Source organism: Chaetodon auriga, chromosome 14 (assembly GCF_051107435.1).
Source record: "Chaetodon auriga isolate fChaAug3 chromosome 14, fChaAug3.hap1, whole genome shotgun sequence".
Classification (NCBI taxonomy): domain Eukaryota; kingdom Metazoa; phylum Chordata; class Actinopteri; order Chaetodontiformes; family Chaetodontidae; genus Chaetodon; species Chaetodon auriga.
In genome coordinates, this window is record NC_135087.1 from 11,248,600 (window position 1) to 11,261,347 (window position 12,748).

The 12,748-nt window shown below is 40.7% G+C and overlaps 3 protein-coding genes and 4 non-coding genes across 7 annotated transcripts; all 7 read right to left on the reverse strand.

Annotated features, from left to right (window-relative positions):
• Nucleotides 1-923: 923 nt before the first annotated feature.
• On the reverse strand, nt 924-4,043 carry rpl13a (ribosomal protein L13a). The gene is made up of 7 exons (XM_076749513.1): nt 3,945-4,043; nt 3,181-3,253; nt 2,862-2,927; nt 2,528-2,629; nt 1,849-1,934; nt 1,607-1,666; nt 924-1,178 (listed from the first exon to the last, which is right to left on the reverse strand). Exons 1-7 carry the CDS (start codon nt 4,032-4,034, stop codon nt 969-971), a joined length of 687 nt encoding a protein of 228 aa, XP_076605628.1. The 5' UTR covers nt 4,035-4,043; the 3' UTR covers nt 924-968.
• Nucleotides 1,411-1,486, reverse strand: LOC143332291 (small nucleolar RNA SNORD50). The gene has a single exon (XR_013078201.1). It is a non-coding gene; the product is annotated as a small nucleolar RNA SNORD50 (small nucleolar RNA).
• LOC143332290 (small nucleolar RNA SNORD50) lies at nt 2,031-2,106 on the reverse strand. The gene has a single exon (XR_013078200.1). It is a non-coding gene; the product is annotated as a small nucleolar RNA SNORD50 (small nucleolar RNA).
• Nucleotides 2,720-2,800, reverse strand: LOC143332287 (small nucleolar RNA Z195/SNORD33/SNORD32 family). The gene has a single exon (XR_013078197.1). It is a non-coding gene; the product is annotated as a small nucleolar RNA Z195/SNORD33/SNORD32 family (small nucleolar RNA).
• LOC143332288 (small nucleolar RNA Z195/SNORD33/SNORD32 family) lies at nt 2,994-3,076 on the reverse strand. Its single transcript, XR_013078198.1, has one exon. It is a non-coding gene; the product is annotated as a small nucleolar RNA Z195/SNORD33/SNORD32 family (small nucleolar RNA).
• Nucleotides 4,044-4,949: 906 nt separating the features above from the next.
• atp5if1b (ATP synthase inhibitory factor subunit 1b) lies at nt 4,950-6,368 on the reverse strand. The gene is made up of 3 exons (XM_076747891.1): nt 6,210-6,368; nt 5,476-5,588; nt 4,950-5,245 (listed from the first exon to the last, which is right to left on the reverse strand). Exons 1-3 carry the CDS (start codon nt 6,360-6,362, stop codon nt 5,104-5,106), a joined length of 408 nt encoding a protein of 135 aa, XP_076604006.1. The 5' UTR covers nt 6,363-6,368; the 3' UTR covers nt 4,950-5,103.
• Nucleotides 6,369-7,144: 776 nt separating this feature from the next.
• On the reverse strand, nt 7,145-12,544 carry zmpste24 (zinc metallopeptidase, STE24 homolog). The gene is made up of 9 exons (XM_076749448.1): nt 12,133-12,544; nt 11,144-11,290; nt 10,850-11,053; nt 10,177-10,329; nt 9,846-9,987; nt 9,491-9,666; nt 8,929-9,033; nt 8,635-8,778; nt 7,145-8,540 (listed from the first exon to the last, which is right to left on the reverse strand). The coding sequence occupies exons 1-9, from the start codon at nt 12,238-12,240 to the stop codon at nt 8,316-8,318; spliced, it is 1,404 nt and encodes a 467-aa protein (XP_076605563.1). The 5' UTR covers nt 12,241-12,544; the 3' UTR covers nt 7,145-8,315.
• Between the last annotated feature and the right edge of the window lie 204 nt (nt 12,545-12,748).

Below are 12,748 nucleotides of genomic sequence, written 5' to 3' on the forward strand. Positions count from 1 at the left end.
TGATAAGTGAAATAAAACGAGCAATAGAGCTGTAGCCTTGTAATTACAACCAATTACATTCAACTCCCATAACCCTTTTGTCATGTTTCCCTACAGATGCAGCAGACGGTGAAACAAATGGAAAACTGAAAGGCCCTGATGGCAAATATTAAGGAAAAGAGATGGAAAAACAACATGTTTACTGCTGTCAGTATTTCCAATTGTTACTCCTTTGAGACCTCAGATGAAATACCACTGAGATTACTCACTTGACATTTGAAGTGCCCAATTTCTCCAACAGTGGCTGTTTGGAAATATGTCCATGTAAGACTGCAGGATTCACCACACTGTGAAAACTTCATTTCTGAAGAACACGTATTAAACTTCATGCTCGTTTTTTCCTTCACAGTTCAAGGTGTAATGTTTCAGCGAGGCTTCTGAAGGAGATACTCTGGCTTATACGGCATAGACCACTTCTTAGTTTGCAAGGAGAGCAGAAATAAAACGACTCCGCATTTTTGCAAAGTCACATTTGTCCTATGATGGAAGTGTTTTCCAATTACATGCAAGTTATAAAGGCACAATCAGCAGCTTAAGTCCTGCAGGGTGTACATACATTTAAATTACTCAAATACCTACATCCATGTCATATATGGTTGTCATAAATTTGGGCATGTGAATTACACAATTCCTTCAGTCATGTCAAAAGTCGAAGTGTTGTAAATATCTCGATGTAAGTCAACTATCCACAGCCACATCTTGAAAACTAGGCCTGTCACACATGAATTGCTTTGAAATTGATTTATACTGTAGTTTATCTCGTTACTGCAACTGATTCTCAGAATATTTATATTCAACCTAACTACTAGCACACATACCACCGAACGTTATTTCAGTCTTTATTTTAGTGCCATCTTCAGTCAGGAATGAAAAAGTCAATACACTTTCTATAAACAGTTATTTTTCTTTATTAGCCAGAGGTAACCAGCTCAGACAAGGACTCCATATTGTTTCAGAACGTCTGTGTATTTTGCAATCTTGGCCTCAACGTTCTTTTCTGCCTGCTTGGTCAGCTTGTTCACTGTCTTTTTCTTGGCGTAGCGGAGCTTGGCCTTCTCCTTTCTCTTCTCTTCCAGGGTAGCTGTGATGGCCTGGTACTTCCAGCCAACCTCATGAGCCAGACGCCCAAGGAGGGCGAACTGAGGGGGAAAGAAAATCAAAGTCAGTGCGATCAACCATGTAACTAAGATGTTTATACCACCAGTGAAAAATAAAGTCTAGATTCACAAGAGTGGACAAAATTTCTTCAACATTTAGAATGTTTTAGACAAAATTTAAAAGCAAAAACTGTCTTTTGATACTGCATTCAGCACATTGACAAGTTTTTTTATGTTTCAAGCTTCAACTTGAGGCACAACTTGTCTCTGACTCGACTCAGCAATCAGATCCGAAAAGTTTGTCTCATCAATAGATCATCAGTTTCGGGATAAAGAGCTCATCACTGTCAAGTAAGAACCGTTGTGGCAGGTAAACTGAAGCACTTCGATTTCAGGTTTTCCATGTTTGCCAATTATATAGCCAAGTAAGGTCACTGAAGTCAGCTCTTCACCAAATAATTGAGGCTCACCTTGCGAGTGGGCTTCAGACGCACAATCTTAAGAGCAGCTGGAACAACCATGCGCTTCCTCTGTGGAACAAAAGCCAAAATCAGATACAGAAGAACACAGCACATCTCAGCCTTGACAGGACAGCATGTCTCAGGGATGATTTGTTTTCAAAGTCATGACTCAAACAAGGTACGTAAGGAAGTTTGTGACATCACAGACAGCAGAGTTAGGGCCAAACAGAACATTCATTGACATTCATCACCTTGTCATAAGGTGGGGGGATACCGTCGAACACCTTCAGCCTCTCAAGAGCAGCCTGGCCTCTCTTGGTTTTGTGGGGCAGCATGCCTGGTGAGCAGAGAATACTTGTAAGTTTGATGAATTTCAAATAGCAAACATTGCATCAGATGTTTATTTGTCCACGCACAATGCAAGTCCCTCCTGAACTCAGCAATCAGATCCGAAAAATTTGTCTCATCAATAGATGATCAGTTTCGGGATAAAGAGCTCATCACAGTCAAGCAAGGATCAACTTGTGCCAGGTCAAATGAGAGCACACACTATAAATTGTCAACTTAAAAACCTGCATGTGAAAGTTTCCAGATTAATATTTCAATCCAACACTGGATCTTGGTTAGATTCATAGTTTAAGGGCCAACAACAACCAGACCAATGGAGCGTCTCAGTCAAACCGAGCAAGGGATCAAACCACCGTTACTTAAGAAATTTCATGTGTTAAGTCAAATTTAATGTGTGTTCCACATGTAGTCTACACTTACAGAACGTATTACGCTGTAAATCCATTTCTATTACAGTAAATGTGTCCATTTATCAAGTGATATTCTTACTACATGCTCAGGTTAGGAACCTTCAGCAGTATCGAAAGAATTTCATGCTCTGTTGAGGGAGTTTCCATATCTGGAGTAGTGCCTCATTCTCACCCCTGACGGTCCTCCAGAAGATCCTGCTGGGAGCTCTGAAGTGGTAGGGTCCACGAGAGGGGTTGGTGTTCATCCTCTTGCGCAGGAAAGCCAGGTACTTCACTGCAGAGAGGAACATGACACAGACATCAGCTGAACTGAGTTACTAACAGACTTTACATAGTGGTAACCATCACTTCAGTTTGAAATGCTGATGTCTCAGATGGTAGTGCATGTAAGGTCTTCTCATGGTCATTGAAACTCGAATAATAGTGATAAAACATCACTGACAACAAGCATGTTGAAAAACGGTACAACTAAACATCTCATTTGATCACACTAGAAAGCTACTTACGCTTGTTGCGGTAAAAGTTGCCAGAGATGTTGATGCCCTCGCATCTCACCACCACCACTTTATGTCCTGTGAAAACAAAGAAGTTTATCTTTTGGGTATTTAACAAAAAAAAAAAAAAGACATGAATTATGTCCCGTCTCAGATGGTAGTGCATGTGAGTTTTCTCATGGTCGTTAAACTCGAGCAAGGGTGAAGAATTTCACATCATTGACAGACTGAGGAAAGACAACTGCATATCATTTAATGCACTGTTTAGTATATGAATACAATGTTCCCTTTCCCTAATAGTCACATAATTCACCTCTTATTTAAAACTTACCCAGCAAAACCTGTTTAGCCACAATGGCAGCAAGCCGGCCGAGTAGGTGGCCCCTGCCATCAAGCAGCAGAACCTGCAGGTTAGAGAGAAAATTTAATAATGCTGTATTATCTTGGGACTGTAAATCGGGCAAGTATTAGCTTTCCTATCATCCTGCATGGTTACGTTAGCCGATTCTGACGGGTGTCTCACATAGTCGATACACGGCTGCTGCTGGTAACTCTACATCAAGACTATGGTCTATAATTTTACACATCCACTGCTAATTAGAAACAAGTATCTGACCTCTTACAAAAAAAAGTTAAATCCACGAGTTGACCCATGAACCTCCACCGGCACATGGACGCTACCAAGTTTCCGACTAAGACATAACGTTAGCTTAGCATCAACGTCAAACCACGCTAACCATAAGTAGACTTAGATGATATGTTTGAGTATAGACATATAACACTGACATAAAACAGTACCGGTAATCATTACAGCACATTTGCGCGTCCGTTTCCCAGACTTACACATGATCACGACATTAGCAGGCTAACCGCACTGACTCGTTAGGGAAGCTGCCATGATGAAGGCATGTCCACTCAGCTATAGCTAGCTGTCTCAAACATGCTTTAAAATCACGTCTTAATAGAAACAATACAAAACAAAGATTACACCAAGTTGTTCTGTAGTTTTCGCCCACAGTCTAACTGTAAAACGCAATGCTTAACTTCCACCAATAAGCAAAAATAAGTGATTATGCTTCTGCTGCAATTGCCCACCTTATTGAACCGGTCCGCCATGATGTGCGAAAAGAAAGACAGACGGGGTTGCTCGTGGTAAAAGGCAGGGGCAGGCGGAAGTGACGACATGTATAGCGCTTTCTCATGGGGAGTGTTTACGAATGTACCATCGCCGCCGTTGTATGGAGGGAGAAGTTTAAGTAATTGTTGATAGACGTTATAGAAAGATTTTGTTTAAAGTGCCCGTCTCAATTAATGCTCTCTTTATTCCTGATTGACTCTCCTCCGCCGCAAATTCTGTTGTTGCTGTTGAGTTAAATCTGGACTTACGAGAGCAGTCGCCTGCTTGCTAACATTGCTGCACGGACCTCTGTGCTTCAAGGCTGCATTACAAACCGGGGAAAGAGAGCAAGTAGCCCGGGGCCACATAATGGTCAGTGTCCTGAGGACCACATATTCATGTATGCCAGTCGGTTTTGTGTCTATTTGATTACCTGGAAATGGCCATGTGCACCAGTAAAGCAGAACATCAACTGATATGATGAATAAGCACAATCACATGTTCACAAAATGCTTTTAAACTCAGGGTCATGTGAGTGTACATGGTGCATATTCCCAGATATTTCCACTGTCAGTGGTTCTATTTTATTTATTTCTTATTATTATCATGTCACTTTAATGGCTAAGTACTCTCTCAGGTAATATTCTCCCATTTTTACATTAAAAGTATAGGGCTGCAAATAATGATTATTAACTTTATAAGCTATTATGCCAATTTTTTCACGATTAATCAACTGTTTATAAAATGTCAGAAAATTACAGCACTAAAAGATAGAGCTACCAATTCCATTTACATTCCAAATTTATTTACACATCACACAAGAAGATAAGTTGATGGTTCCATATGAAGGATTAAAGATATTTAGGGGTTTTTCAACTTCAGCCTTTTGCCTGCAACATACAGCACACAGACCTACAACAAAGAAGGAGGAAGGATTGAAAAGGTTGAACAACTTGTGCCACAGCATGCCATGGAAACAATGATCATTTTATAACCAGTTTTAATAACTTTCAAGCATTTACAGAACAATCACCCACACACTCATGACTGGCCCGCTGACACGGTGCATGCAGAAATCTGAGTAAAGGTGTCTGGCTGGATTGGTGACAAAACAGGGACTTTTTTTTTTTTGGTTTTTCAGTCATCATGCTTCAGCTTCCTGATCTTTCCCTTGTGGCGGTCAATCTCACGCTGCAGACGTTCAATCTCCTTTTTGTGGTGGTCAATTTCCTCCTGGTGATGCTGCTTCAGTGCAGCCAGCTGCTCCTGCTCTTTACGCCTTATGTGCAGATGGACAGATAAGGTGGTGGGTGGCAACAGAGGGGCCGAAGGATAAACAGTGAGAGAAGCAAGGGAGGGAACAGAGAATGCACACAAGAAGAGACACAAACAGAGAGGAATTAGGACACTATGAAAAGATCATGATAAAAAGAAAGTATGTTGGCTGCTGAGTTTTTAAGCAACACTTTCAGCCCACATTTGGTTCCTGTAAAAGAAAGAAATGCATACTTGAAGTACATCTCCTCCTCAGCAGCCTGCTTCTTCCCCATGGCTCCACCTGCCTCTCTGATGGACCCTCCACCGCCGCCACCTTTTCCTGCACCTTTACCCAGCTCACCCAGCTGAGACAGGACAGGGAGCAGTCAAAAGGGACATGTTTAGTGTATACATTCCCGTAAGAGCCTTGGTCAGGCTTTGACATTTAGAGACAGGTGCTTCAAGTTACACAATTTCAAAGTTAATTTCTCTCTCTGGTTTTGATTCGTCTGTGCGATATAAAGCCACAAAAATGACCCTATTCTGAAGGTCAAGAATCAGTTTATTTCACAAAGCAGGGAGAGGGGTTTCTTTGTTTTCCAGGTGATATAATAGAGATATTTGGAACGGACCAGAAACTGTTTGTGTGACAACAATGCAACCAAAACCTCAGAGGACAAACCATTTAATAAAACTGAGTAAAGTGGTTTAACAGGCAACTGCTGGAATTTTATTAAGACAAAACTTGATGTGATTGAAATGAATCCCTGCTCATTTATCCTCTACATTGTTGTAAATCTGTTCCACTGATCAATGCCCTAAAACTCCTGCAAATTTCCCCTCACCTCTATAACCATGTCACCAACAGTTGTCTGACAGTTGGGCAACATTATCAGGCTGATTCATTTAAAACGGTTCACACAACCACAGTATGGCGTTCACAAAAAGCAGTGTGTTTATCGATAGATGTGCTGGACGTATTTTACCTGGTCGGATGACATTCTCAGCTGTGAGGTGACAAAACTCCTGATGTTAGGCCTCAAAAACCTCGCCATGTTTGATTCTCGCACGTGAAAACAACACTGACAGTGACAGCCGAATTTGCCCTTGTCCTCAAATACGCCACAGGACGGCGCCATTATTAGCCGGACGGGGGTGGCGACATCTGCATCACGTTGGTCTAATGAGAAATCGAGGTTAATAATAATTTATATATTGGTGTATTAGTACAGCACCGACACTAATTTAATTTTACGTAACAAATGATTGAATACAGCGTGAAGAAAAAAAATAAATCGTGTCCCTTTTTCATAATGGTATGGTCTCATAGACGGACGGCGTGACAGCGTTTCTGTCTACGTACCTGCTGACCACCATGGACGTACAGTCACAGCTGGCAACAGGTTGATATCGGACGTCTAATGATTTGATTGATTAATACCAAGGAGATTTTCCCATAAACATAGATGCACATTTTCAGATTGCTCACGGGAATTCTAACTATTTATTAAAACTACTACTACTGAAGCTTCTGTAAGACATAATTTGTTCCTGTAATTTATTATTAATTTTGAATTTTCAAGTAGTTATGGAAAGAAAGACAAATCAGATAAGAGAAACCTTTTTTTTAAGTCTTAAGCATAGTTTGTAATAAAAGTTAAATATTAAAAAAGCTACAATGGAATCATAAAAGACAGTTGTAAAGTGCATAGTTGTAAATGAGGCCTTAGGAAACCCTTACAACATGTACTTACACAAAAGGTATGAGTTACCCATTAATAAATGTATCTCATATCAGTTATAGCTGGAAATAAACTATTACTTAAAGTTGTCACAGTAACACAAACTTACTTTTTCATGTTTACATCTATATTTACAATTACAACTATTTAAAAAAAGCAAAACCATAAAACAAAAAGAATGCTTTGACGGATTTTATTCAATTCTGCAAAGAAAGAATACAGTCCCCTCGTTGAACAAACCAAGCACTGGCTTATGTGGTGAAAGGAACCTCGCAGACTCCTTTCCCAAAGTCCCCTATAAATACTCTGCTTGCCAGGCAACTCCGGGCTCACTCCGGCCCAAAACCAAGAGAAGAAACTAAGAAACACAGTATCAACTGAAAATTTCAAACCACATTCAACATTTTTCACTATTCACATCATACATCATTACTCTACTCATCAAAGTTACATATATACAGGTATGGTTGGAACCTTGTTGGCAAGCAAGTGCTTTAGAAAAAGTAAAACAAGACCCCCCAATGCAAGTAAAAAATGAAAATTACAAGTTTAACCGAAATTGAAATGAAATTTTCTGCACTGCTCTGTTCTTAATGTGTTCATTATCTGAACGAAAACAGAGATATTATGACGCCCTCATATTTTTTTGCTGTGACAAAGCATTTACATAGTTCCTCTTGCAATACTGACATTTTGAGTTGTTGACTATATAACATTTTTACTCTTGAGCTTGCCTGGAGAGATTTCTAAAGAAGCAACAGTAGCACATGAGGGACAAATCAAATTCTGGCCTGTGAGTCTGCAAAGAGCACTGTCATGAGTACATGTGAAGTTGTCTGTCTGCCCACATATGTCTTTTTTTACTGTACTAAATAAAACTCAGTGTATGTCTACAAGTAAAATTTCAAGTTTTGAAACAGCTCATTGTCTTTGTTACTTCAAAAATCAAATCATCAAATTGTACACAAATCAAATAATTTCAAAAAGTAAGCCTTCGGGTCGATCTGCACAATGTGACCTGTGCTCTGACAATAGCTTCTGCTCAACACACATTGCCCAGAAGTGTTGCTCTCAGCAGGTGCATGTTAGATGTCTCTATAGAAAGAGGGGAGACTTCAGTTCAGGCTTTTTTCGGCTGGCTTGTGCTGATATGTTTTGGTTTTGTTTAAAACAAAGTTTCAAAAGGGAACAAAATAGAAAGTATGGCAAGTAAAGAAATTACTAAAACAAGATAAAACAAGATGGGGGGGCGGACAGGTAGAAAACGAGCAGGGTGCATCACAGGGCCAGGAGCGGTCTGCGGAGGCACTTTGGAGGAGGCAGCGGTCGCCGCCCCCCCTTCCAGCCCCGTCAGTCCTGCTTGACGTTGCCCAGCGCTCTGAGGCGCTCCAGGAGGGGAGGGTGGGAATAGTGCCACATGGAGAACAACCAGTCAGCCACAGGGAAGCCCAGGTTGTCCTTGTTGAGCTTGATGAGGGCAGAGTAAAGCTCAGAGGCTTTGCCCATGCCGCGTGCAAAGGCATCTGCCTGGAACTCAAACCTGCGACTCAGAACTGTCAGACAGAAGGACAGGAGCTGCAAAGACAAAAAAATATATGTACATTTAAAAACAAATCTGTTCAAGGGCTAAAAAAACAACTGAAACAACATTTTTGGATTCCACACTCACCTCATTGTACGGAGAGAAGATGAACTGGAAGATAATCATCAAGCCTATTAATGTGGGTTGGCTGTCATTGAAGCCAAAAGCCACAAACAGCTCCTTTCGTCCAATCAGAACAGCGAACAGCGAGAAGCACAAGAAGGAATTCATCTGCAGAAAGAACAGAGTCAGCCGGTGTTATGTGCATATCAGGTTACATCTGAATGTCTGCATTTGATCACGTGTAATCAGACTTTGGTGCAGACTTTGAAAGGAAACTCCGAGAGGAAAATAAACCTTAAAATGGAGATGATTCCTCACCTGACTGATGACAATGTTCTTGACGGTGTGGCCAAGCTTCCAGTGGCCGAGCTCGTGACCCAGAACTGCAAGAATCTCTGGGTTGTTGCATCCTTGTTTCTTGTTCTGTTAAAGGATTTGTAACAATAACAGAGTGGAAAAACACTGTTGGATTACAAAGAAAAATAAAAACATATAACCGCCAGGTCAAAGGGATCCCTGCTCACTCGCTACAAGTCATTTTCTTGAACATTGCTTGAAGACCAAAAACGTCCTCCAACCTCTTGGCCTAGATATTCTGGACCTCAAGGCATAATTTCTAAATTTGCATTTTATTTAATCCTACTCCAATTCCAGGTTCTAAAACTTTAAATTAATTCAAATTCAAGGATTTTTCAAAGACTTTCAAGGCACTGTTTAGAAAGTTCAACAAGCGAAAAGCGGTGTCTACAGGCATCAGACTCTTAAGTTTAGTACATTTTAACAGGCCAACAGATGAAGAAATTAAAAGATGGGTGAATGAAAATGTGGCTATTAAGACCCCACAATAGCAAATATACAATAAACTTGACAGCTGTGTGACCTTGGGTTTGGCTTTTGACTCGCTGGATGTATCATCACTCTCTGGCTGCTCGGGCTGTGGCTCTCCAGACTTGTTGAGAGGCGAGTAGTCTTCCAGCAGAGTGTCAAACAGCACAATGCGCTTGTTCTTGAAGAACCCATAGAAGTATGCATTGCTGTGTGATGAACGCTTGGAACCTGGAAATATGTAAGACATTCAAGAAAACTAAAGACTAAATGTAGAAATGCTCAAAATATCTTAAAAAAAACATACAATATTCATGACATAATCCTGGAAAGATGTCAAACAAAAACATGAAAGTTTTAGGATTAAAGAAGCATCTGTGAGCATCCTGGATTTAGGAGTATTACTTTACCTTCAACTACATAAACCTTAGTGAGGGGGAAGCTTATACTCTTGGCCATAGTCTCAATATCTGTCTTCAGCTCTCCTTCTGGCAAAGGAGTGAACTTGTCAAACAGGGGAGCAATGTAGTCAGCATAGATTGTTACCAGTACCTGAAAACACAGGAGGAGAGGAGGCAAATCATGATGAATTGTTAGTACCAAAGAATCAGCCAAAGTGGAACTACAGAGTGACCTTTGTATTACTTCTGAGTTACTCCCTAACGCCAAAACAAACTACACATCACTCATACAATGATGTCTTTTGTGCACTCATCGTTTAACAAGCCAAGCAGCACTAACCAGAGAAACAGCCAGGGTAAAGAGCCAGGCATAGATGAAAAAGTAGTCCCCACCGATCTTGATGATGTACAGGAGTAGTGTGGTGACAGGCAGCAGGATACACTGAGTCACAACAAACTTCTTTACAGCATCCTTAAGGAAGAACCCTATCGTCTGAGAGGAAGACAAGACATTAGTATATTAAAAATGACAATGGTGGGTAACAGAAAAAGGGACAGACTGGTCAGGTTGTGTGTGTGTGTGTGTGTGTGTGTGTGTGTGTGTGTGTGTGTGTGTGAAATCAAGCTAGACTTCTGATGTGGCTATGAAAACTGTGTAGTTTACTTCTTCCCAGAGAAAGCTGCTGTGGTCAGTTGTAGTAGATTTGAACAGTGACATGGTTCAAATTGTTTATATCAGTTTCCATCTGTGTGCTTGTTACGTATCAGATTGTCATTGTTTTGCCAAAATACAGCTAAACACACTACTTCCTTTGCAGCTTTGAAGCCCATAATAGATGTGACAGAGTGACACACGTCCTAACTGAAGTGGAAGCAAACTTGGTCACAATTCACTCTAACCGTGATGAAATCAAGCTGATCACAGCTGCTGTTCTTCCTGAGGAAGGAAACTACAAACATTTAACTGGCACATTTCAGGCCCACAGAGGGTGCGTGCTGTTCAGTCAGTATACCTGCTGATTAAAGCCGTGCTTCTCCTCAATGACAAATGTGTTGTACAAACTCCAGGGAAGTCCAGTCAAGGCACTGAACAGGGTGGCGAGGGTCAGAAATACGAGTGACTGGGTGATCTCGTACTCTGAGCCAAATCCAAAGTGAGCTGTCACAGAGCCAGCGACGCCCCACATGAATGGGATTCCACCAAGGAGCAGGATGAGCTAAAAAGCATGAACATAACATGAGCCTTCTGCATTTTACATGTCCAATTAATGTGGCATAAACATAAAGAGATTTGCTGGGAGTCTTACCGTCCCTTCAGTCTCAGAGTAGAGTCCTGACCAAAAGCTGAAGTTGCTTTTATCCAGCTGATACAGACGTGACTTCTCAAAGGTTTCAGAATCCATGATCTTCCCTAGTTCCTGTGGCACATGTGTTGTTGACCTGTATATCCTCCTCTGCAGAAGGCAAAGAGATCAGCACCAATGTTATGTCCAAATTCATTTATATTGTAAGGCCTTGCTACATTTTTCAGACCTGAAACAGAGAAGTTTGTTGAATTCAAACATCTAATGAAGCTTATCACACTCATTTGCACTTTAGTTTCAGCCTGCATTATGCTCTGCCACAATATCCTGTTACAAAGGGAAATACACCAAACTCAGCAATCCACTGCAAACAAGCCATTTCATTGTGACTTTACAAAACTCGCTAAGACACATTTGACAAGATTCAGAGAGTAAAGGGCTTTATGTTTGTTTCTACATTTATGGGATTACAAACATACGTGTCTGTCATCATCGGCACACAGTGTCCCAGCAGTGGTTTAATATAAAGTTAGGGGGAGAATAACCTCCATGACATTCACATATTCTTAAAGAATTCTGTAAAGAGGAAATGTTCAGTTTTCAGTTTCACCAAGTCAACATGCTTTGCAATACAAGACTGACCGTTTGTAACAACCTGAAAATGTGTGCATGTACCTTGTTTAACCACAGTAACGTTATACAGGAGTGCAGTATCATGGGTAAACAGGGTAACTGCTATGCTGTCATACAAGAACTTTTAAGGAAATAATAGTTTGCATATGTTGTGCACTGAGAGAAAAAAAAACTTCTATTCACATTAAACTTCTGTTTGCAAGAACTGTACATAAATTCTTTTCTAAATCACAGGTTTCCTGTTAGCTAACGTTAGCTTCTTTAATGAATTCATTTGATTTCAGGTATTTTCCCCTCAAAACACACATTTAGCTACTAAGCAGAAACTTTGGTCCGATACTGATACATGATTAACTTACCTGTCTGTAAGAAAGGTATGCCTCCCATAGATACACTGTCCACGAAAATCCCAAAACAGCATAAAATATCTGCTTCTCCACTGGGAGGTCAAATATTGATTCAACCATCTTTGCTCTGTTTTTGGTCTATGTTGTTGGAGGGTGACTAGCTAGCAGGCTAACGATAACGTTAACTGTTGACTAGCCTGACTGGTAGTTTTAGGCTAGCGGCTACTTAGCTTCAGCTCTCCACACTAACTAACAGGCAGCACTTTAAAGCTGAGCGGAGGGGAACTGTCCCCACGTTAAACCCACAGATACCGACTAAAAATGTTAACTCGGAAACCCTTGCATCCACTTTCCATTCCTAAGTCAAGGCTTTAACGGCCACTATCATTCCATTCATGCGAGCTTGACGGCGAGGTGTGGCAGCAAATTCTTCCCCTACGGAAATGACTACGATGTCTTTGGTTCCGCAGCTGATTTATCGTAGTTGTGAGGAACTTGCTTTGATAAGTCAGATAACACACATTTGTAAATTAACACGCCTCTCCACGAACTCCAGCAGCAATTACCCAACACTTTTTTTTGTTTCAAACGTATCTGAATTTTACTTTTTTTTTTACTTTTTTTTTTT

What these genes read in the sequence shown, in the direction of transcription:
- rpl13a (XM_076749513.1), bottom strand. Translation starts at nt 4,034, where the DNA reads ATGTCGTCACTTCCGCCTGCCCCTGCCTTTTACCACGAGCAACCCCGT. An exon ending in CTTCTGGAGGACCGTCAGGG is followed by an intron (nt 1,935 to 2,527) that starts GTGAGAATGAGG and finishes TCTGCTCACCAG; the next exon opens with GCATGCTGCCCCACAAAACC. An exon ending in GTCTGAAGCCCACTCGCAAG is followed by an intron (nt 1,179 to 1,606) that starts GTGAGCCTCAAT and finishes TTTCCCCCTCAG; the next exon opens with TTCGCCCTCCTTGGGCGTCT.
- atp5if1b (XM_076747891.1), bottom strand. Translation starts at nt 6,362, where the DNA reads ATGGCGCCGTCCTGTGGCGTATTTGAGGACAAGGGCAAATTCGGCTGT. An exon ending in TGAGAATGTCATCCGACCAG is followed by an intron (nt 5,589 to 6,209) that starts GTAAAATACGTC and finishes GTCCTGTCTCAG; the next exon opens with CTGGGTGAGCTGGGTAAAGG. An exon ending in GAGGAGGAGATGTACTTCAA is followed by an intron (nt 5,246 to 5,475) that starts GTATGCATTTCT and finishes TCTGCACATAAG; the next exon opens with GCGTAAAGAGCAGGAGCAGC.
- zmpste24 (XM_076749448.1), bottom strand. Translation starts at nt 12,240, where the DNA reads ATGGTTGAATCAATATTTGACCTCCCAGTGGAGAAGCAGATATTTTAT. An exon ending in AGTCAAAAGCCAAACCCAAG is followed by an intron (nt 9,034 to 9,490) that starts GTCACACAGCTG and finishes ATCCTTTAACAG; the next exon opens with AACAAGAAACAAGGATGCAA. An exon ending in AGAACATTGTCATCAGTCAG is followed by an intron (nt 8,779 to 8,928) that starts GTGAGGAATCAT and finishes TTCTTTCTGCAG; the next exon opens with ATGAATTCCTTCTTGTGCTT.